Genomic DNA, 24,719 nt, shown 5'->3' on the forward strand with positions numbered 1-24,719 from the left:
AACACTAGTAATGGTCTGGCACTGTTTCTAGTGTGGAAGTCCTTTCACTTCATTTTTACCACAGGTTTCCTTTTTCCAACTTCAGATGGCAAGAAAGATTCTCTTCAGTGAGAGACTTCTCATAAGTTGCTGAGTTAATCTTTATTTAATGATGGGTATATATTACAGTCTGCACAGAGTCTGACATTCTTTCCACTCTTACAGAATAGGAAAGCAAACTTGGAACAAACCATGGTGTGGGGCTTAAAAAAAAAACCAAAATACCCAAACCTAGTATCGCAGCTTTGGAGTCCAGGCTGCTGTACGGAGATGCTGCAAATTTCTCAGAAGTACAAAATGATCAGATTAATACATTTTTGAATTGCAGGCATGGTAACTAGAGGTGTGCCAGACCCCTGATTGGTATTTGGCTTTGGTCACTGCCTCTGTTCATGCTAATCTGAATGAGAGGGTGAAAATGTTACTAGAGATGCAGCTGTGCTGTAGCTTGTGATATTTGCCCTCCCTCCATCTAGAGGGGGATAAATTGAAGCAGAAGAAGGCTAAGTGAATTACCCAAGGTCACACAGCAAATATAACGGTAGAGCAGAGAATGGAACCAAGGTGTCCGGTCCTGCTGCAACTACCAGACCACAGTTCCCCACAAATGTAAAGCTTTTGCTGCATATAACGTAAAGATAAACCCTAATTTAATGAGAAATGAAACAGATGGCTAGTTAACGTTCCAGAATTAGTAGATTCATTCCAGAGCTTGTGATGGAGATCTACTGCAGGGGTTAGTGCTCTTCATCCCTCACATTGAGGGAGGAGTTGAGCACTAGGGCATTGCAGAAGTGTAGGAGGGGAAAAGAACAGGCCCAATTGGCAGGCACTACTTTAAGGAAAAACTTATCCCATACTTTTGTTGGCAATGACAGCACACCTTATCATGGTACAGGCCTGATCTTTCAGTGGGGCCTCTACCTGGCCTTCATTCAGTTGCACATGCAGCTTTAACAGTAGGAAGAAGAGAAACCTAGAGATTTTTACCTTCAGCTTCTCCAGAGACAGTTGAGCCTAGAAGCTCAAGTATGTATGCTTGGAACTGGTAAATTTTCAGTCACAATTTTTAAAGAAAAAAAGATGCTTGCAAAAGTCTACTACTTCTTCCAACCCACTCTAAAGCATTTGAGCTTTCAGATGCTTTTCCAAACTTTCTTTAGGGTTTGCCTGAAACTTCTCAGCAATGAGCTGGTCCAGGAAGGCATCTCTATTCAGAACAGCACTTAAACGTGGGCATAAGTCCCCCGGAGGTGAATGGCATTGAGTACATACTTAAAGTTAAGCATGTGCTTTCCTGAATTGAAGCCTAAATGTAGGTAAATTGGGTACAGGAGAGGGAAGTTTTCTTCCCTGGGCCACTTCTTACCCCAATATGAGCTACATTTGTAATGTCTCCAAAGGCCATGGGCCAGTTTTGTTTCTGCTACATTGGTGTGACTTTGGAATGACACCACTGAGTTAAATTGAATTAGTCCAGATTTATTTCAGGATAACTGAAAAAAATGCAGTTCCTATTAACAGCATCTCCATTTACTTGTGTCAAGAGTGAACTAGCTAATTAATAGAAACAAGGCAGTATCAGCAAAAGCAATTGGCTTTTATTCTACTGAAAACCGTCTCTCTCTGCCTTTCTTCACAGCCCCTTCCTGAGAAATTTGTGATGAAGGGTGTTGTCGATCGCTTTTCTGAAGAATTCGTGGAGACGAGGAGGAAAGCTTTAGATAAATTCTTGAAAAGAATTGCAGATCATCCAGTCCTTTCTTTCAATGAACATTTCAGTGTGTTTCTCACAGCCAAGGTAAGCATCTGAATTTAAACATGCACAATCCACAGAGATTTGAGAAACGTGAGCTGTTGAAAATGAATGTGATAGATGAGCCTGAGAATCAGAAACGCAACCAACCAGGTGAGGCCTAGGACAAGCCCATGCTCAGCATAGCAGAGAAGCTGCAGGGGATGCAAAGTGGCTGTTAACAACCTTTCTGTCTTCCCTCTATGCTGGACGTCCAACCCTATGGGCTGCTCTAGCTTTGGGGGCCATTACATCAGCAAAGCTCTACCAGTGTGCTCTGGCCCTGTTTATTTCACACCTCTATATTTGTAGGCAGGATTCCTCTTCTGCAAGGATGTGGGGCTGAGGATCTGGCTAACTCATTCAAAAGCATCGGACTCCAAATGGTTGTTCACAGTGACAGAGTGTGTGTGTGTGTGTGTGTGTATACAATATAAAAGGTACACATATGCCAACCATGGAGGAGATGTTGTGGAAAGAAAGGTGCTCGCCCACAGGGGCATGGGTGATAGAAGTCTGCCTGTTGGCACTTGGGCTCCTGGGAATGGGGCACACTTACCGTACCCCAAGTCATCCATGAACACAGACCTGTGAGGCCTTTTTTGCTTTTAAACACTGTTCTTTATTTAGTATCTCAATCCCTCCACCAATACCTAACCGTGCATCCACACCTTTACATTGTTTTCCAGCTTTCTGGTCCCTTCTTTTAAAGGTTGGGAGGGGGTGGGCATGAGTGGTGAGTGCTGTGGTGTCTTTACTCAAGGAGCTACTCTGGTCAGGCTCTCCTAGCCTTCTTTCTCTTCCCCCTTTCTTCTTGAACACTTCCTTCCTGTGCTCTTTATAAGCTTCCCTCCTGCTAAGAGGCTAAGTAGCTTGTTAACTTCCTAACCCCTGCTACCCAAATGTACAAGAGGGTGACAAGGCTGTAAAATATCCCATTGTCTGTAGATGCGTCTGTTGCACTCTGTGTGCCTAGCTTATATGAGAAGCAGAGGTGAGCTTTTTGAATCAGGATTTAGATGCCAGACTTAACATCGTACTTTCATAAACTTTCTCTGCTGTGCTCTGAAATTGAAGCATGACTCTCTCGACTGGGGATGGTACTTGTTTTTCTACATGCAAACAATACGTTTCTTGTCATTGCCAGGATCTTAATGCCTATAAAAAACAAGGAATGGCATTGCTCTCCAAGATGGGAGAGTCCGTAAAATATGTCACAGGTGGTTACAAACTCAGAAGTCGACCGCTGGAGTTTGCAGCCATTGGAGACTACCTAGATACATTTGTTCTCAAGCTTGGAACCATTGACAGAATAGCACAGCGGATTATCAAGGAGGAACTGGGTAAGAACTCTAGCACACCGCAAGCTTAGTAAGAGGCAGTACACTGGTGGTTATGCTGGAACTACCTGCATTCAGTGATTCTGCCCTATTTTTTAAAAAAACTGGGTGCATCAAAAGGAGGATTCTGTAAAGACTCATGTGTCACTTTATGACAGTTGTATAATATGTACGAGTTGGGTACTTGTTAAGGTGCAAGCAAAAGAGGCTATTGTGTTGATTCCCAGTGTTTTAACTCTGTTGGGTAGCCTTTAACCATTAGAAGAGCAAGTTATTCCGTTTGCCAGCAATAAACAACAAAACAGAATAGGGTAAATAATGAAGAGAATTCTTCTCTTGCAGTCCACCATATTAAATGTAATTGCTGACCCCTAATGTTTAATTCCAGGATTAGACAGCTAGAATCTATAGACTTCCAGAAATCCCTACTCCAGGATACTCCTAGATGTACTCGTGCTTGGTTGCCTTGAGCTTTTTTGACAGGACTAACTAGATCTCATTACAAATCAGCTAAAATTCTGATTTGAGGCTGTGAAGGGAAATAAATGTCACCCTAGTTCCTGCACAGGCTACACATAGAAGCTCATGCAGTAGCTCTCGCCTGGCCTAATAATATACGAGCAGTAAAACAAGAGGGATCCTACATACTTCGTTCCCCTTACACCTTGCTCTCTCTAATACTATCCCGTCTTGAACTGGAACTCTTTACTGCCAGTTAAGATCAGACTCTTGGGCTTTGTGTGGTTCTGTATTGCTCCTTTGAGGAAAGCAGCTAATCTAATGCAAGCACCGATAAACCTGACCTCTGTCTGAAGAGGCTTGGTGGGAAACGGATAAAATGGATATTTAATCTTCACTGGCAAAGAAGGGTGCTTTGTAAAGTCTAGAGTTTTTCTGGTAAATATCTGCCTGCCTTACGGCTCCTCTGCATCTGGTTATGTGCATCAGTTGATAGCAGTGACCTGATCAGCCTTTCCAAACGTTTGAATCGAGTATGATGGTTAAATTGATGGTAAAAATCTGATGAATATGATGATAAATCTGATGAGTATGATGGTAAAATCCGATGAAGTGAGCTGTAGCTCACGAAAGCTCATGCTCAAATAAATTGGTTAGTCTCTACGGTGCCACAAGTCCTCCTTTTCTTTTTGGTTAAATGGTCACTGCTTTTTTAAACCAAATTGCCTGAACGTCACTGTAAAATCGAAATTTGTTTCCTCTCAATGTCTCTTCCAGAATACCTGGTGGAACTGCGAGAGTATGGACCGGTTTACTCCACCTGGGGTGGGTTAGAAGTGGAGTTAGCAGAACCCCTGGAAGGAGTGTCTGCCTGTATCGGGAACTGCTGTACTGCTCTCGAGGAACTGAGTGATGACATGACAGAGGACTCCCTGCCTGTACTCAGGGAGTACATCTTGTACTCTGAGTCCATGAAGGTAACGGAGACCATTTGACAGCGGGTCCACACTTTTTTTGTTTAGGGGGTTAGCGGGGGTGGAATAAGCAAAGAGAAACCTAGCTGTGAAATGTCCTCTTGTAGGGATTGTTTCTCCTAATAAAGATTAGCTTTTTATTCTTAGTGTTCCTACCCAAGGTCAGAAAAATATTATGCACATAAAATGTCAAATTTATGTCATGGTCTTTTTCTGCCTAAACAGAGGCCATGTGCATTTGATATACATTTTAGAATTGTTCTCCTATTGGTAATGGCAATGTGTTTTTGTCTTTCAACATGCTGTCCTTTTTAGGAGTCAAACTTGAGTCTTGGAGAGCCCTATCTAAAACTGTTTGTATGAAAGAGACCGATACTACAAAAACACGTTACTAAAGTCTGTGACGGTGATAAGCTGGATGCTGCATGGAACCTTCTTGCAAATCTATCTCCCGTGGTTGTCTAGCATCTAAATTCTGTGAACCAAAACAGTGGCATAACTTTTAAGTAATGGTGTTCAATGACCTAGCTTTGGTGTGGCTTTTTTCCCCTTACAAAGCCAGGAACATCAGATGTTTTGCAATATGCCGCTTGTTGGATAAAATCCTAGCGTATTACTTGGGTAAGATACAAATAATTCCCCTGCCACAAATCTGCATGCATGTTCTGAATAGAACGTGCCTCTTTAGTGAATAAGAGCATTGATGCAGTCTCTTCAATATGCAGGATCAGTTAATAGGCATTGTTTGTTTTTTGTGCTTTAAATTATTCTTAAATCTCACTTGGGATATTAAGGAGGAGTTAATTGATATCTTCACTAAAACTCTTTCCTCAGTCATGTGCTTACATAAGTGTTAAACTCCTGCATTACAAGTACATTTCTTTCTCTGTTCAGATTTGAGGCACGTATTAGGTTTTTTGTTCAATGAAGCATGCAAAAATATTAATTGGGTTAATCATGTTGAGTGCTGAAATTAATCACTCTGGTTTTGGCTTGGTGTTTGATTCTGGGGCAAGACTTTACAGAACACAAGCCAACATAGATGCAAAGCATGAGATTTTCAAACATCAGGTGGAACTAGAAGAAAACTCCTCTAGAAAGTCGTCTTGGCTAGAAAGCAGCTCTGGTGAGCCCCTAACAAGGCAATGATGTATGCTTATCCATATATGTATTTCAATTGCTGGTTCTAGAATTACAATCCTCCTTCGAAATGTTGTAAGTTCTAGGAATTTAATGCCTCTGCTTCGTCCTCATGAAGACTGAATTTTAGTCCTCTTCCAACTTTTTTTCTTTTAAAAGTACATGTAACCTCCTAAACTAAAAGAGAAACCTGTATGCAAGCTGTCTAATGAAAGGTTGAATTACCTCTTTGTCTGCCTGTTAGTTGGAGCACAGTATTTTAGTACAATAAGGAGAAGGTCTGACTTCAATTCACGAAACCCAGGAAGAAAATTCTGTTCATATTGAGTGGTGAATCTCACCCCAAAAAAGAGTTAGAAAGATGGTGGTGATTGTAATAGCAGTTTAAGTGCGTACTTTACGCTCTGCTGTACATGAGATCTCTTCCAAAGACCTTGGTGTTTCTTCAGGTCAAAGTCCAGGATGGAAAAACCATCCACAGATGGCAACTTCCTACTCCAAATAGCTTCGACTGGAAGCGTCATTGTGCTCTGCTTATACCCAAAAGCAGGTGTCAATGTGTCATGATGGCATGTTTGCCTTCTCCACTGGACTGCTTCATGAAGCGTGTAGCAGTGGGAAGATAGCCATCATAGGAGATGATTACTCTTAAAGTATGAGAAGCAAACTTTTAAAACTTTTTTACTCTTTGCACCCCTCACCTCAGAACTTCAAAGTTCCTTACAACTTATCCACCTTTGTCCTTAATTTTGCAGATGGTGGAACTTAGCCACAGAGAGGTTAGGCAACTGCCCAAGGTCAACCAGTGAGTTGATGGGATTGTCAGGAGTAGGACCTGTGTCAGATGATGTCCAGTCTTTTGCTATAAACACTAGAGTCTTCCATGTGCTAAAGCACCTTGCTTCTATGACTAAATCTGTTCGGTTGTAACATACAAAAATCGTAGATAACTTGGTAGCCTTAGAGGTTTGTATTTTCTGCCTTAATTCTTCTGATTAAATCCAAACCTTTAATTTTTTTTAACCTGGTTTTGCTTCTCTTCATCTTTGCCTCCTACATGGAACTTGTTTGTGCCTTATTCAAAGGACGACCCATACAATGAAAACCTTTTAAACTCCTATTAGTACCAAAGCAATCTTGCATCACAGCCATCCATCTCTGGCTGAGAAGAGTGGGTCAGTCTCCCTTTGGAACCGCTCCAATATTTTATCTTGGATTGAGGGACAGGGACTGTTGTCTGGTGAAGCGAGGAATACCACTGTATACATGCAAAGCTCCAAGCTTAGAGATTCTGTTAGCCTGACCATAGCCAACAACTGGAAAGGAGACTTGCTACTAGGAGTTGCAGCTGAGAGTAGCAGGAGCATGTGAAAAGATGGTTATAACAAAAGCCTGGTTTACACTTAACATTTGTTTTGTTACAGGGAAGGCTGTCATGTGCCCTTTGCTTATAGTTGCTCTTATGCAGTTTTATCCCAGACTAAATGGCCAAACTTTAATTTGAGGAGAGATCATTCCTTAGGGCACCGTCCTAGTCAGAGCTGAACAGTTCCTGAGCCTTTGAGAACTAGAAGAACTAGTTTGACAGAAGACCTCACAGATCTGGGGAGGAATGAGGATGTTTAGGAGGCTTGTGTTTAAAACAGTTGCCATATTTGGAATGTCCCAGCAATGACTGAACAATCATGGTAAAGCTCTTCTCGTAAATAGAAGCAGCTAACCTGCCTTGCTTTCTGATTGCAGATATGGTATATTCCATGGGGAGGTGCATGTGAAGGGTAAGAAACCCTGTTAGCATAAATTACATATAACTATTAAAATATTGTGATTAGACAGAGGGGCATATTGACAGCATTAGTACATGCCGTCCCCAACTGTGTGCTTGGGTATTAGGTAAATGGCATAGCTCTAAAACTGCATTATAAATATTTAAAGTGCCTGATGTTTTAAAAAAAATTAAAATTCATGATTTGAGTGAGATGAAACTGGTCTGTCATGGGCATGAGTGTTTGAAAAGACCACCTTCTCTAGGGTGTCTGAACAGTTGTTGTGTTGCAAAAGACAACTGTTTCCTGCCACCTATTTCCCTCTCTTGGGCTCCAATTTGTTTGTGAAACTCCAGGGTGTGCTCTGGACTGAGTGGAAAGCCACACATAGGTCTGGAAGCTGTGGACCAAGGTAAAGAATATTATCATTTCAGTACATAAAACTTTTGAAAGACCTCCTAGAAGGAGAAGGGACCTATGCCGGTATTCACTGCTATCCTTTGAGGATGGCCTAGCAGTTATAGCACAAGACCAGGAGTCAACTGGAGTTATATTCCCAAATCTGCCACTGATGTGCCGTGTGGCCTTGAGCAAGTCCCTGAGTGGCGGCACGTGCCTCGGTTTCCCCATCTTATTAAATAAGATCCCTGTCTCACTGGAATGTTGTGCAAATTAAGTGTGGTGTACTCTCAGATCCTTGGCTGGAAGGTGGTCCAGAAGTGTCAAGTAGCATTCTTCACACTTTGCTGGGAATTTACTGAGTATTTTGGGCTACAGCTAAGAACAGATAACCTAGAGATGCTAGAGAGATTCCTCCTTCTCCTGTACATTGTTTTGTTCCATCCGCTGGAGAGATGTTAATGGGCCTCTAGACCTGGCTGGTCAGTTAACGTATGCTTCTGAACACATTGTGGGCTCACCCCACAGTCGCAGTACTCTCCAGTCACTTGTCCTGTGAATCTAGTTTACGGATACGATGCCTATTGATCCCTGGACCTTGCTGGTACAGGTCCAACTTACTTTACTGGTTCCAAACGTGTATCCATGGTGGGTGCTGGCCACTCTACTCCAAGGCAACTATGAATTAAAAAATTCCTCAGTAAGGTTTACTTTCTCCCAATATCCCTTTTGTCCGTGAGCGGAAATACTTGTTAAATACCAGTCATGCTTGTGGTGCGCTAAAAATCTGAACCAACTGCAGGGAAAAATTCCACCTAGTCTCATATTGAGAACTGATATCACATTTTGCTGCAGGCAAATGTAGCCAGTAACATGCTTAACTTCAGAAACTGGAACTAAAGCGTTGCCACGCGCACGTTGACATTTTGAACATTCTCTCCTTTATTGCCCCCTGTGTCTTGGGGGAGATTGTGTAGTGTCCTCTCTGGAGTAGGGATATTGTCTTCCTTTGTCGTGCTCACCTTTGAATACATGCCTGGCATTTTAAAAAAAATTATAGTCCTGGAGGTTACAGTACTGGGACGTTAGTCTTTAGGAAAAACACACCTCCTCCTCCGCTGTACTTCAAACTGATAAAACCAGACTCTGGTAATATTGGTTGGTTCTTCATGCATAACTGAAAAACATGGCCTTTTTGATATTGAAATGGTGACTCTTCCCTTGGCATGTGGTGTAGGTGGAAGTGGAGAGGGGAGTATGATGATGAATAGATGCGTGTGGTTATTTTCATAAGTGTTTTCACTCATTGTCTTTGAGTTAAACAGCTGTTGCTGTTTTTTAAAATTTCTATTTGATAGGTAAGCAGAGAGAACCTTGGTCAAACTGGCTGCCCAAACTCTGACCTCTTCCACGCTGGTGTAGCTGTGCCTGGCAATTGAATGGCCCTTGGAAACACCAGCTGGGTACCAGCCCACTTGACTAAGCTCCTTAGTCATCCCCTATATGGGTCAGATTCTTCTTCCTTATTTTTGTTCTGGAGAGCAAGTCTCCCAGGGCATCAGTTACTCCCCTCTCAAGCAAAAACTTGTATAAGTCATTGCCCAGTATGGATGTCCCATTTTAATATAGTATTACTAGTTATGCTGTAAACTCAACGTGGGTAGGGAATAGCTACCATAGGCAAAGACACAATTACTACTCTATGACAAACGTCTATTATATAATTTGGTTACTCCCTAGTCCTGTGAATATTGTAACTATACTTCCTAGAGATCTTGTACATGGTTGTAAAGTAAAATTAGCTGTCTTCTAACTTTATCAATATATCTGGAGATCCTTATTCAGTGAGGGCTAGTCAGCTAGAAATCATGAACTTTAATAACTCAAAAATTGAATGTTTCATGTACAAAAGTGGGAACCTTTTTCACTATCACATAGTGCAAAAACAAGGGAGAGGATTTTGTCCAAAATTGACCTTTGGTCTGAGACTCAGCATGGAAATTCATTTCAAAAGGATTTTGCAGAAAGCTATGAGTGGGCAGGCTGTGGTAGAAGTACATCGCTTTAGGAACAATGTTGCCTGCCAACTCATTCCTTCCCTTGTTGCTTGGGCATATTGGAAAGCTTTACAAACTAACCCTCTCAACCCCATTCAGTGTTAATGTTTATCCTTTTATTCATCGTTTTCATCTTCAAGAGAAGATAAGTGACTTGCCAAAGATCACAATGCAAGTCATTTGCAAAGCTGGGAGTTTTGACTTTGTCTCTAAGCAAACAGCTACAAATGTCATCTGGCATCTGCTCACAAGCTAAAGCATTCAGCCTGGAGTGCTTTTTTATTTTTATTCAAAAGCCTCTTATGCTTGTAAAACAGGAGTGGCCTCTGAAAGGCAGACCTGTGACTTCAGTGGCACTTCAGTTGTTGAATCCAGGCTGCAACTCTTGTGGGGTGAGCAGGAAGGGGGAGTCAAGATTTTGTACATTTTCAGTCTTATGGTTTTGTGGTTTTTTTTTCTATCCTAGAACGTGCTAAAGAAAAGAGACCAAGTTCAAGCAGAGTACGAAGCAAAATTGGAAGCTGTGGCCTTGAAAAAGGAGGAGCGCCCCAAGGTTAGCATTTGAAACCACTTCACGAAACAAGTGGCATATTTGTCATTCAGCTTCTCTCAACTGAAAACTCGGGAGAAATGGAGATAATTTTTGTTTCTAGATCTGTGTTCAATCTCGTGCCTTCTGAAAAACAGCAGTGCAAGGCAGAGCAATGTCTTGTCATGTAGCTGCAAGCTGGCTTTAGGAGGCGAGCCAAGGAGAATGTGTCAACAGCCAAATTCAATGTAGAAAGGAGTAAGAGTAAGCTAGCAGCTGCTGTAGGCCTGATCTGAAGCCAATGGAAAGACTCCCGTTGATTTCAGTGGACTTCAGATCAAGCCCTTTAAGAACAAATGATCTTTCTTATGTTAGTGAGGTGCATCCATTGCCACCTTCAGGAGAAGTTGCTTCCTGGTCTCAATGTAAAACCCAACCAAAATTAGCTACTATTTGGTGTTGATTTATCTCGTTGCTACACGTACAGATACTTAAAGGTGGAAGAGATACACACATAACAAGCAGGTACATCAACTCCAAATAGTAATCAGTCTTAGTTGGGTTTTGCATTGAGACCATGCAGCAACTTGGCATGGTCTGCATAGCATTGCTGTATGACAACGTAACGCCTCAAGTTGTATTTTGTGAATTATGGCAGCAACGTCCATCATGAGCATAATACACTTAATCTCTCCTTCCCAATCTGCTCACACTTCGACTTTTTTCCTCCCTCAATCTTCTCCTGCGGTCTCTGTCTGCCTCTGAATCTTGAGGAGCAGAAACTGAAGATACTTAAATGGGGAGCTTGAGTTAAGAGCTTTGCATAATGATTATCCCTCACTATTTTAAATTTTAATTGAAGGATCTTATTGGCACTTGGCTGGGAAACACTGATTCAACGTGGCTTCCTCCAACATCAGTGCTCCCCACTGTGCCTAGGGTTTGCAGCCCATTTAGTGGATGGAGGGCCCATAGAGTTGCGTCTTTAACACACACAGTTCTTAATTTACATTGGGCACAAATGTGTCCTTCGGTAGAAAAACAGCCACTTCCACTTATGCTGTACAGTATTTGAGAGAGTCACTGCTGAAGAGTTTTTAATGCAACAACGTTCTACGTTTTCAGTAGCTATTTTCATCATCTTGGCCCTTTCAGGTTTTCCAAAATAGCAGCAAAGTTTGCTTCCCTTTAAATGGTGCCCGCTTGCAAATTTAACTTCAACAACAACTTTCCAGCTAGACCTATGCAAAAGCCTTCCAACACCAATGAGATCGTCCTGGTGGTTTCCTTAACCACTCAAATAGAGCTGAGCAAATGGGCATCATGACATTTTTGTTCACACAATGCTACCGCTGCTGCCTAGAACCTGGGACAGGTTGGAAGTTTTTTTTTAAATAGTTAAGTCTTCTAAACCTTTGAAACAACTTAAAATGAAAAAGCTGAATAGCAATTGCTACTATACTGGGTAAGGTTATAATTTGATCTCTGGCTTTGTCATGCTTTCACTGAACGTTTTTTAGTTGTTTGCATGGTCTAATGGAATGTAGAAACCAAACAAACAGGCCAGAAGAACTGGAATTTGCAATGAGTTGGACTTTTGTTACCCCACACTGCAGTTGTACTGTTCCGTTTATTTTGGAATCTGTTGAAGTTAATATGTCAACAAGATAGTTCTGTCAAAAATCTATCTGGTGGTCTAGCAGAAGTTTATTTGCTGTTGGTTGCAATGATTGAGAAGGATCCAAGAAACATTTTCCCTCTTCTTAACCACTGGAGGGCATTTTAGGATTTGCTGTACTTCATAACCTGACCTGATTCCCAACAGACTCTTGAGTCATGTCCAAATTCTAACAGCAGTTTGTCTTGATACAGTCTCTTTTTAATTATTTAGGCTGAACAAGTGTGCATGTATTAAATCAGATTCTGTGATTAAAATTCTTGTGTTTAAGCCAGCAGATACTAAATCAGGATATACTTTGCTTAACTTCAGATAGTCATCATATGTATCCAATATAATTTTATTTGCTGTTTGTATTTGGTGTGAGAGTCCATTTGCGATCTCTGCAGTGTTTTGCCTTCAGCAGCTTCAGATACAGAAGGACTCAGCCTCACCTCAGTCCCCGGAAAAATCATGGAGCAGGTCCTCAAAGAATCAATCCTGAAGCACTTACATGAGAGGAAAATGATCAGGAACAGTCAGCATGGATTCACCAAGGGAAGGTCATGCCTGACTAATCTAATCGCCCTCTATGATGAGATTACTGGTTCTGTGCATGAAGGGAAAGCAGTGGATGTATTGTTTCTTGACTTTAGCAAAGCTTTTGACACGGTCTCCCACAGTATTCTTGGCAGCAAGTTAAAGAAGTATGGGCTGGATGAATGCACTATAAGGTGGGTAGAAAGTTGGCTAGATTGTCGGGCTCAACGGGTAGTGATCAATGGCTCCATGTCTAGTTGGCAGCCGGTGTCAAGTGGAGTGCCCCAGGGGTCGGTCCTGGGGCCGGTTTTGTTCAATATCTTCATAAATGATCTGGTGGATGGGTGTGGATTGCACTCTCAGCAAATTTGCGGATGATACTAAACTGGGAGGAGTGGTAGATACGCTGGAGGGCAAGGATAGGATACAGAGGGACCTAGACAAATCGGAGGATTGGGCCAAAAGAAATCTGATGAGGTTCAATAAGGATAAGTGCAGGGTCCTGCACTTAGGATGGAAGAACCCAATGCACAGCTACAGACTAGGGACCGAGGCTAGGCAGCAGTTCTGCGGAAAAGGACCTAGGGGTGACAGTGGACGAGAAGCTGGATATGAGTCAGCAGTGTGCCCTTGTTGCCAAGAAGGCCAATGGCATTTTGGGATGTATAAGTAGGGGCATAGCGAGCAGATCGAGGGATGTGATCGTCCCCCTCTATTCGACATTGGTGAGGCCTCATCTGGAGTACTGTGTCCAGTTTTGGGCCCCACACTACAAGAAGGATGTGGATAAATTGGAAAGAGTCCAGCGAAGGGCAACAAAAATGATTAGGTGTTTGGAACACATGACTTATGAGGCGAGGCTGAGGGAACTGGGATTGTTTAGTCTGCAGAAGAGAAGAATGAGGGGGGATTTGATAGCTGCTTTCAACTACCTGAGAGGTGGTTCCAGAGAGGATGGTTCTAGACTATTCTCAGTGGTAGAAGAAGACAGGACAAGGAGTAATGGTCTCAAGTTGCAGTGGGGGAGGTTTAGATTGGATATTAGGAAAAACTTTTTCACTAGGAGGGTGGTGAAACACTGGAATGCGTTACCTAGGGAGGTGGTAGAATCTCCTTCCTTAGAAGTTTTTAAGGTCAGGCTTGACAAAGCCCTGGCTGGGATGATTTAATTGGGGATTGGTCCTGCTTTGAGTAGGGGGTTGGACTAGATGACCTCCTGAGGTCCCTTCCAACCCTGATATTCTATGATTCTATGACCCCTCTCATTCCCATTTCTCTCCTAACTTGGCCCTGGAATTCTGTATTAGAAACATTGTATGTATTGAAATCTCAATTACTAATGTAGCAAAAGTAAAATAATAAACGCACCCTTAACTAAAGGGACTCAATGAGCACTGAGCACCAATTGTGGCATCTGGCTCTTTGTCCCAAAGCTTAGAGGCACAATGAATCTATGGGAACAGTAAATAGTCTGATTATACAGAACTTCTGGCTGAATTAGAAAGGCAGACTTGAAGTATTTCACATGTTGTTGGCAATGTAAACTGAATTGCACATAGTTAAAGTAAACCCATAAGAAGGAAATGCAAATTGCCATCCTTGAGTTGCTCGCAGTGGGTTAGTCCCTAATCAGTGATCATGCACATGAGATTTTTAGCCTTAATTCTGATCTTTCTGGCTCTTAAGGACTAAACCTGCTACGAAATTCATTGCACATTCATGAAGTGCACTGTAGAGAGCTATACAAAATCGTCCATGTCCATTGCTGCATAAATAGAATTCTAGACATGGTACAAATTCTACAGCAGAAATCCTAAAGTCCTTAGGTTATACTGCATATGTAGGGTAGGGATTATTCATACAACCTCCATTAGTGCTTAAATCATGACTTTGTAATGAAGAATATCAACTGTATTTTTGATCAGTCTCAACTGGATACAGGCTTCTACTTTCCTCATTCCACATGTACTTAATGTCAAAGTTTGTCTCAGCAGCACATTTCTTCTTTTCCCATGATGGTATCGCTGCTGCCAGAATTAAAAGGCTTAAATCAATAGTTGGTTGATTTTTTCCTCATTTTTAGGTTAATGAAAATTTAAAATACTTAAGCCTCTACTCTGATCTTTAATTAGAACAAGATTACCGGAATCATACGCATGTAAAAATTAATTTACAGCTTTGTCAGTTGGATTCCTTGCAGTCGGTTAAAATATTCAGGGGCCTTAAAAGGACATGTTGTAATTCAAGCCTGAAATTGGACCCAGTTTTATTCTGTTACGTTCACAAATTCAGAACACTTTTCTGTGGTTTTTGCCTGCACTAGCTGTATGTTCAAGTTACTGTCGTCTACGGGGTACTCACCCTTCTTGACTGGCCTTCCCAAGATGGAGCCTGTCTTCCAGACTAAGCACCTCAGCTCCCGCTGACTTCAACAGGAGCTGCAGGTGTTCGCCATCTCTGAAAGCAAGAGTAAAACCTTGATCCCACTGAAATAAACAGAAGTTGACCTCAGTGGGGCCAGAACTTCATTTGTGTGTGTGTAAAGCGCCTAAGTCCCATAGACTTTCAAGTGGGGCTAGTGCTCTTAAGTCACTTAGGTGCTTCTGAAAAATTACACGCTGGTCCACTTATCTCACCCCCATCCATAATCTCTAATGCTACCCTACAGTTAATGGAGAACAGCTTTTCGGTCAGCCCATACAAGAAGTGAAAGATTGGACAAATGACCAGGGAGGAGGAGTATAAAAATATTGGTCAGGCATGCAGGAGTGAAATCAGGAAGGCCAAATAACACTTGGAGTTGCAGCTAGCAAGAGATGTTAAAACTAACAAGAAGGCTTTCTTCAGGTATGTTAGCATCAAGAAGGAAGTCAAGGAAAGTGTAGGCTCCTTACTGAATGAGGGAGGCAACCTAGTGACAGAGGATGTGGAAAAAGCTAATGTACTCAATACTTTTTTTGCCTCTGTCTTCACGAACAAGGTCAGCTCCCAGACTACTGCACTGGACAGCACAGCATGGGGAGGAGGTGACCAGCCCTCTGTGGAGAAAGAAGTGGTTCGGGACTATTTAGAAAAGCTGGACGAGCACAAGTCCATGGGGCCGGATGCGCTGCATCTGAGAGTGCTAAAGGAGTTGGCGGATACAATTGCAGAGCCATTGGCCATTATCTTTGAAAGCTCATGGCGATCGGAGGAGGTCCTGGACGACTCGAAAAAGTCTAATGTAGTGCCCGTCTTTAAAAAAGGGAGGGAGGAGAATCCAGGGAACTACAGGCCAGTCAGCCTCATCTCAGTCCCTGGAAAAATCATAGAGCAGGTCCTCAAGGAATCAATTTTGAAGCACTTAGGGGAGAGGAAAGTGATCAGGAACAGTCAGCATGGATTCGCCAAGGGCAAGTCATGCCTGACTAATCTAATTGCCTTCTATGACAAGATACCTGGCTCTGTGGATGAGGGGAAAGCAGTGGGCGTGTTGTTCCTTGACTTTAGCAAAGCTTTTAATACGGTCTTCCACAGTATTCTTGTCAGCAAGTTAAAGTAGTATGGGCTGGATGAATGGACTATAAGGTGGATAGAAAGTTGGCTAGATCGTCGGGCTCAATGGGTAGTGATCAATGGCTCTATGTCTAGTTGGCAGCCAGTATCAAGCGGAGTGCCCCAAGGGTCGGTCCTGGGGCCAGTTTTGTTCAATAACTTCACTTAATGATCTGGAGGATGGTGTGGATTGCACCCTCAGCAAGTTTGCAAATGACACTAAATTGGGAGGAGTGGTAGATACGCTGGAGGGTAAGGATAGGATACAGAGGGACCTAGACAAATTAGAGGATTGGGCCAAAAGAAATCTGATGATGTTCAACAAGGACAAGTGCGGAGTCCTGTACTTAGGACAGAAGAATCCCATGCACCTCCACAGACTAGGGACCGAATGGCTAGGCAGCAGTTCTGCAGAAAAGGACCTAGGGGTGACAGTGGACGAGAAGCTGGATATGAGTCAACAGTATGCCCTTGTTGCCAAGAAGGCTAATGGCATTTTGGGCCGTATAAGTACGGGTATTGCCAGCAGTTCGAGGGACGTGATCATTCCCCTCTGTTTGACATTGGTGAGGCCTCATCTGGAGTACTGTGTCCAGTTTTGGGCCCCACACTACAAGAAGGATGTGGTAAAATTGGAAAGCATCCAGTGGAGAGCAACAAAAATGATTAGGAGACTGGAACTCATGACTTATGAGGAGAGGTTGAGGGAACTGGGATTATTTAGTCTGCAGAAGAGAAGAATGAGGGGGGATTTGATAGCCGCTTTCAACTACCTGAAAGGGGGTTCCAAAGAGGATGGAGCTAGGCTGTTCTCAGTGGTACCAGATGACAGAACAAGGAGGAAGGGTCTCAAGTTGCAGTGGGGGAGGTTTAGGTTGGGTATTAGGAAAAACTATTTCACTAGGAGGGTGGTGAAGCACTGGAATGCATTAGCTAGGGAGGTGGTGGAATCTCCTTCCTTTGAGGTTTTTAAGGTCAGGCTTGACAGTGCCCTGGCTGGGATGATTTAGTTGCGGATTGGTCCTGCTTTGAGTAGGGGGTTGGACTAGATGACCTCCTGAGGTCCCTTCCAACCCTGCTATTCTATGATTCAGAGGTTGTGGCTGTGATCCCTGATGTAGAGTGTGCGTGGGTTAGCTGGTGACCATCGGTGTGTCCTCGCAACCAGGGATTTGTTATGGGACTGGGATTCTGAACCTCTGGGTTGCAAGAACCCCTAGAGAAAGGGATTGGTGGTAGGCTCACCAACAGGTGTTTTAGTGGCTTTTTGACAAACCTCCCTATTTCTCCCTTTCATTTGCGGGGGAAAAATGCATATGTAGCCCTTACAGTTTCAGAGATCCCTGCCTGAATCCGTGGGCAGCCTGAAACAAAAGATCCAAGAGGCGCTAATTGTCAATCACAGCAATGTCCATTCTGTGTCAATGGAGTGTGACATTTTTTTTTTCTAGTATGCCTTGAAATTTGGTCAGTATTGTCTCTTGTCTGTCTTAGACCTGCCTACAGCTGCATCTTGCCCTTCCCTCAAGGGGTGTTAATTGGATTTCACGGTATGTTCCCTGCACTGTTCATGGAGCTAGGTGTTAGGGGGCTTATTCTTTCACCCACTTACTTCCCTGGTCCTTCTCGCATAAACAGAGAGCAACAATAACCGAAGTCCAAAGGTGCAAACAGTTCGATGTTTATTGGGGTGAACTTCCAGCAAGCATGATTCCAGTTTAATGATGGGAACACTGAGCCTTGGGGTGGCTCTGTGGGATCAGATTGTTGCTTTGGTGGGTTTGCATGAAAACTCTGGGCATGGGGGAGGCAGTTACACCTTGTGTAAGATTAATATGGCTAATATAATGTTATGGAGGTTAAATTATATGGAAGGAATTTGCATTTTCCCAGAATGTGTGCAGTGTATATTGGAGAAGGGGTAAAAGAAATGCAAATAAAACATGGTACTTAATTAAAATCCTATTAGGGCTCCAAAAGGGGCCACAGTAGGTTGTGCTTTTTTTTTCAGATCTCTGTGGGTTTTGGAGCAGGAGATGAAAGTGGAAAGTAATCAGAACTCTAGTGGAAGTAAAATGTTTCCCTTTTAAGACCATGTCTGAGCTGCTAACAGCTTTGGATCCAAAAGCAAGCTAGTAAGCCTCTGTGTAAATGCAAATTACCTAGCTGATGGGCACAAAGGAGCTGCAAATAATGAATACATCTGATCAGCAAACAAGCTACTAGAAGACTCAGATTATGGCCCTCCAGGAAAGGGAGGTGAAAAAACAAATCAAGCCTGAAAATAAGGGGGACAGGTTAACTTTAAGGGGGGGGGTGTGGGTGTGTGTGGGGAGGGGAGATGCGAACAGGGAATGGGGGTAAGGAAATTGGAATCATGTTTTGCTAAAGGGGGAGATGGGAACAGGGAATGGGGTAAGGCTCTGTGGTGTCAGAGCTGGGAAGGGGGACACTAAGGAAGGAAACTGGAATCATGCTTGCTGGAAGTTCACCCCAATAAATATTGACTTGTTTGCACCTTTGGACTTCGGGTATTGTTGCTCTCTGTTCATGCGAGAAGGACCAAGGAAGTAAGTGGGTGAAGGAATAAGCCCCCTAACACTAGGCAGCAGGCTGGTGTCCTCCACGCCTCCTCTTCCCTCTTCAGTGCATCTGTCCCTCTGGTGGGCTCAGACCCATGCACGCATCAAAATGCTTGTTAGCTATTGTGATCTCTCCAAGGCATTGTCTCAGTAGCTGGCAAAGAATTCTGAGATTTGTGTATGGCCACTAAAAGAGAGACACACTGAGCCATTTGGGGGGCAAGCATTTATTGTTACAAAAGAAATCCACTGAATTCCCCCAAAAACGTGTGGGTTGACAAAATCAGAAGCCTCGTGTATTAAATGGCAACACTATAATCATGCAAGTCCTGCAAGAGTCAGACTTGCTATCTCTGAACAGGGAAAGCTGACAAGCCACATATAACTGGGGAGACCGTGATTGTGCTGTCTTAAATGTTGTGCTGAGATCTGCCCAGTCAAGTCAAAGCAGTTCCCATCTCCAGTGATGCAGCCTGTGAACAAATTCTTGATGTTGCTGCAGAAGTTTAGGAGCAAGTGTCTAGAACAATTCAGGAGAGCGGATATTTCTCAAGACAACTGGATGAAATTATAGATGTGCTTTTTACTTAACTCTTCAATTTTGTTTCAGAGTGAGGAGGATCCATACAGGAGTACTTTGTTTTTCTGTATACTGACAGGTGGAGGAATCTCTTCAAAGCTTTCCAGCAATCTGTTCTAGCAGCTGGGTTGGATTGGCCCTGGGTTAGGCTTTGGCACCAGCCATGCAAATATGACCAGAAAATAGTAGCCTTGTGATTATATAATCCAGTCTATTGCATCCCAGGCCAATTGTTAAAATTACTGGGAAACTTCAGCAGCAAAGAAGATACTAGCGGGGACTGAAAACCGTATTCGAGGCTGTAGAAGTTCAGCACTTCAGCAAAGATAGCCAGGTGGTATGCCCAGGGCCTATTTCATATGATGAAATAGACACTCTGCATCAACAGTTCCTCTTCCAAATTCAAGTGTGACTTTCATGTAGCAAAGTTCTGAATCCCATGCCTGAGCTCAGAACACATGAGATCTCCTTGCTGACATGGCTCTGCTCTTGCAGAATATTTCACTGGCCAGCACTTGCTTGGTGTGAATGCTTCTCTCCAGGGAGGGACTGAATCTGATGTGGGTTCTCAACATAAGGGGTGCCAACAAATGTAATGGGCTTGCAACTACCCTACCTTTCCTACATTGCTAAATGGGCCAGGCAGCCTTGGAGTATGGAAAAGGCTGAGAACCAGTTACAGGGAATTGTAAAAGTGCTCTTGAAGCGTGTTGAAAGAGCTACATCTCAGGGGACTTGTGAGCATTACTCACGGTATGTCTACACAGCGAAGTTGTCAACAAAACTTAAAAAAGCTCCTCCCTTCCCCCCGCTAAAGACAAAAGTTTTGCCGACGCAAGTGGCAGCGTGAATGCAGCTTTGTCGGCAGGAGCACTCTAACGCCGCGCTCGTGGGCTTGGAAGTATTTTGTCTGCAAAAGTACTGACAGAGCATTTTTACACACACTGACTTTTAGTGATAAGGCTGTATCGACACAGCCTTGTCACTAAAAGCTGTGTGGTGTAGACAAGCCCTCAGCAAAGTATTCTCCCCCCCCCCCTTTTTTTTTTTCCCCCCGGAGGGGGAAGCTGAAATGGGCTGTGATCTGCCCAAGGCCAGAGGGGGATGTCCCTGTCAGACACACAAGATTGGGAAACTCCTGGAGTTCTAATCTCAGCTCTGTCCGCAGGCAAGCATTCTGCCAGCACTACCTCACAATAACTAGCGTATGCAGGCTCAGTGAATGCCGATAAGGAAAGCCTTCCTTGTAATCTTCCAGAGGGGTTCAAACAGGTGACTTACATTTTGAAGTAACAGAAAGTGCAATGTCTCCTTTACTACTTAGAATATAAATGAGGGCTAGAAAATAAACACTTACTGGGCAGACATAGATACTGTGCTTTCTTGCTCTGTGCTTATCAAAATACAGCACTACTTGATTGTAGGGTGGGTTAGACATTCCACACAGATGATAAACTCATTTTCTTTATCAAATATTTAAACATGTACAAAGAACTCAAACTTGGAGCAGGGGCTGGATTCAGAAATAATTTCCTGGACCTTCTCTACATAGGAGCTTGCCTTGGCTTAAGTAAACCTGTCTTTTTCACAGGGTGGATTTGATTTAAATCATGGTTTAAATCACTAGTCAGGAAGACTCTATTTAATCATGGGTTTCTACATAAAAGTGCATTCTTGTTGGTTATTATAAAATGAATACATATTCTTCACAACTCAGAGATAGATGTAGGTTTCATTTTTAGGAGGGACACTATACATTTTTAAACAGTGATTTATTTGGAAAACTTTTCAGATTCATTTTACAGCTGTATCAGAAAATGAATGATGGTTTGGTTATTTCACTTACCAAAGGTAATTGAAGCAGTTCACCTCCAAGTGACTTCATAAATATCTATATCCAATTCAGCAGGTTAATCATTAATATTTGGAGGATTTTCTTGTCATGCTGTATTAGGAGGAGAACATCACCAGACAGACATTGAAATTGTTTTATTTAACTAATACAACAATGTTATATATTCTGGATTTTTTTCTTCAACAGCAAACATATATTTTAACAAAACAAGCATATTTCATTTGTCTCACATTTATCTCAGACTTTTATTTCCAGACTTCTCCTTGTCCAGATTTATTCCGCCCCAAACAATTTTCTATTCATTGAACTTTTTGAAACTTTGCACTTTTAGAGAGAGGTGAGGGATTGACTCTGTACACAAATTTGCAGAGGGACAATAGGGTTGCGGTCTGTTATTTCTCACCTCTATATATTATTTTAAAACATTTTTGCTGTTAACAAGCATGTTACCTCTGGAGACCCAAATCCAGTTTGAGAACTGCAAATCTAAGTGTCTCTGGTGGTATCTTCTAGACTGAGCACTGAGTCCCATTGGGTAGATAGAAAGATTAATCTAAATAGTCTATACAGAAGCCCCTGGAACCCCATAAGACTGGATCCCTAATCTGTGAACTATTGGAACTCATTTACAAAACTTTTCTTAAACGTTTGACTATATTGTCTCATACTTTAGAATTAGAATTTATAATCCCTATTCCATGATGAGATATCTTTGAGCTATAATATATCTTTATCTTTAGATAGGTTTTTGCCTCCAAAAGCATTTTATCAAAAAAAAAAAATTTAAATGAAAATCAGATTTTTTTTTAAATCATTGATTTTATCCACCCTGCTTTTTCAAATGAATATAGTCAAATCTGTACATAGACAAGGCCATTGGTGGTAGATTTTTAAAGTAAAGTATTACTTGATATTAAAATCATGATTACTAAGTGGCTTTTACATTCATCTATAAAAGGTAGACCTATTTTAACAATAAAACTGAGCCATTGGAATTCAGCTGAGCTGCTGCAGAATTAAGTTTCCCTTTCCTTGAAGTTCTGTTTTCTGGCTCAGAAGGAGGCATGGCTCTCCCTTGAGGCTCAAACTCCAGTGTAATCCTGGCAATATAAGTTTGGAGGAAGCTGACAGATGTGAACCTCCTAAAATAGAAGCGTAACTTCCTGCAGGGACCAAAATATGAGCCTCATTGTTGGCACAATATTTCCATTTTGGTATCCTGAATATTCTACTCTGGAATGGTCTTGGCTTATACTACACACCTTCAGGTGGGCTCTGCAGAAGTGCCCAGTGTTCGGTTAATGGCTGTCACTGAAGTCAGTGGTAAGATTCCCATTGCCTGCAGAGAACAGAGTTAGCCCAGCAATGAGTACTTCTGAGAATTCCAACCTTTGTCTCTCTGTTAGTTGGCTATTGCCTAGTGGTCAGGTTGACGAGACTGTTCTTCAGAGGAGCTGAGTACCCACATCTTCATTTGACTTCACTAGGAGTTTCCATCACCTCTGAAAACTGTATCTTTTCCCCCCTGTTCTGCCAGTTGCTGGAGTGATTCAGAAGTTAGGAGGTATTTCTGTCTAGCTGCCCTAAGTAATTCTAATGGGTCTATTGCTGTAGCTGGCTTTTCTGGTTATATGCCATCTTCATATCTGCATGCAAAGCAGTTTTGTTGGGAGTGGTGTGTACACAAGTCACTGCAGTTCATGATGCAAAGAATTTCCAATATGCTTTATGCCCGTTTTTAGTGCAAAACAGTCCATCTGCTGTTCCTGTGATCAGTGGACCTTAATGCAGATTGTGGAACCTGGAATGTTAAGGTCTTCAGTTACATCCCATTTACACTTAAAATGCTGCATTGGCACGGCTGCACCGCACTTCCACTGGCATAGTTAATCCACATCCACGAGAGGCAGTAGCTATGTCAGCAGGAGAGACTCTCCCATCGACACAGCTCTGTCTACACTGGCGCTCAAGGGTGTAGATTTTTCACACACCTGAGCGATGTAGGTATACCAAAGTAATTCTGTAGTGTAGACCTACCCTCAGTCTCTTATATGTACGGTTTGTTCCAGACTTGTGCCTTGTCTGGCTCTCAGACTTCTGCCTTCGTAACTGCACATTGGATATTCTACAGAGCAGCCTACTTGTAACGACCACATATCCTGTAGATTGTACCTCTTAATCCACTGGTCACTAAGCAGACAGTATGTACCAAGGATTCTTTGTTGCTGTTTATGGGTATAGGCAGGAATACCGTCAACTGGACTATTTATGTAGAGCTACATTCAGTATCTGTCGCCTCAGGGTATTAAAAGGAATATTTAAACAGACACTCCTTTATTGAGAGAGGGAGAGCTTCAGATTTTGTATGGCGGTATCAGACATGGAAAATCAAGGGGGTGGCTTACCCTATGTAGAGAGCTAACGTTGCCGAGAAATAAGGAGGTTGATCTCTTTTTTGAAGGAATTTTTCTCATGAGGCTTAAGTGCTGTTTGTTTTACTTGTGACAAATTCCCCTAAAGTTGCTTTCTATTGATGTTGTGTACACTAGTGCTTGCAGGGGCCCCATCTCTGCCCTTTGTCCTTCGTGCGGCACAGAGACCGTTCCTGCCCCAAAGATCGTACAGTCAAAAACTCAAGAGCGAGGGTAGAGGAAAGAAAGCACTATCCCCATTGCCCAAATGTGGAGCTGAGGGACAGTCTTGCCAAAGGCCACAGTCAGTCTGGGGCAGAGCCAGAAATTGAACCCAGATGTCCAGCGTTCTAGTCTCATGCTTAAACCACAAAACCAACTTTCCACTCACTGTAGCTTGACTAAGCTTCCCGTGGACTATCTTTCTGCCTTGCTCCCACTAAAGATTGGGGAGTGTGGAGACACGCAAAGCAACCTACAGTTTCCCTAACTACTCTGGATGGAGTAAATTTGGGTGCAGGTGAGGATTTGGCTCGACCTGTTGCAGCCATTTTACCTGTTGCTTTTTTCTTCTGCTCTTTTCAGTAACTAAAAATGTCGTGTGTGTGTGAGGTCAAAGGTAAGGAAGTGAAAGGATGAAGTGACTAATATATTTTTATTCATAATTTTTGACCTATTTAGCATGGTCTGGATAATTAGCATTTCTTTTAAATGAGAGGAGACACATGATCGGGTGGGAGGGGGACCGTTATTCCAACTAGCCATTATCTTGCTGAAAAATCTGCTTCTCGCTTCAGGTACCAGCAGATGTTGAAAAATGTCAGGACCGAGTGGAATGCTTCAATGCTGACCTGAAAGCCGACATGGAGAGATGGCAGAACAACAAGCGCCAAGATTTTAGGCAGCTGCTTATGGGAATGGCAGATAAAAACATCCAGTACTATGAGAAGGTACTGCCCTGAGCTGCAGCCGCACTGGATGGTCTCATACAAATACTCCCTTTGAGTGACTTAGTCAGAGGTGGCTTTCAAAAATTGCAAGCCCTGCATTGCAGTAAAGAAC

At 42.6% G+C, this 24,719-nt stretch overlaps 1 protein-coding gene across 5 annotated transcripts in view; it reads left to right on the plus strand.

The window, feature by feature from the left end:
• Window positions 1–24,719, plus strand: part of SNX30 (sorting nexin family member 30) — a 67,345-nt gene that overhangs the window by 33,037 nt on the left and 9,589 nt on the right. For 2 of the 5 annotated variants that reach the window (XR_012159133.1, XM_073345667.1), the window contains exons 4-8: window positions 1,682–1,840; window positions 2,982–3,177; window positions 4,411–4,610; window positions 10,436–10,522; window positions 24,455–24,607. Coding sequence is in view for 2 of the 5 variants with exons in the window: in XM_073345667.1 (XP_073201768.1) it covers window positions 1,682–1,840; window positions 2,982–3,177; window positions 4,411–4,610; window positions 10,436–10,522; window positions 24,455–24,607 (795 nt within the window). In the remaining 3 variants the exon portion in view is untranslated. Of the gene's footprint in view, window positions 1–1,681; window positions 1,841–2,981; window positions 3,178–4,410; window positions 4,611–10,435; window positions 10,523–12,579; window positions 12,890–24,454; window positions 24,608–24,719 lie in introns of those variants that run through there. The other 3 variants (XR_012159134.1, XR_012159135.1, XM_073345668.1) reach the window with 3 other exon arrangements.

The sequence above is a fragment of the Lepidochelys kempii genome, chromosome 5 (genome assembly GCF_965140265.1).
Source record: "Lepidochelys kempii isolate rLepKem1 chromosome 5, rLepKem1.hap2, whole genome shotgun sequence".
In the NCBI taxonomy this organism is placed as follows: domain Eukaryota; kingdom Metazoa; phylum Chordata; order Testudines; family Cheloniidae; genus Lepidochelys; species Lepidochelys kempii.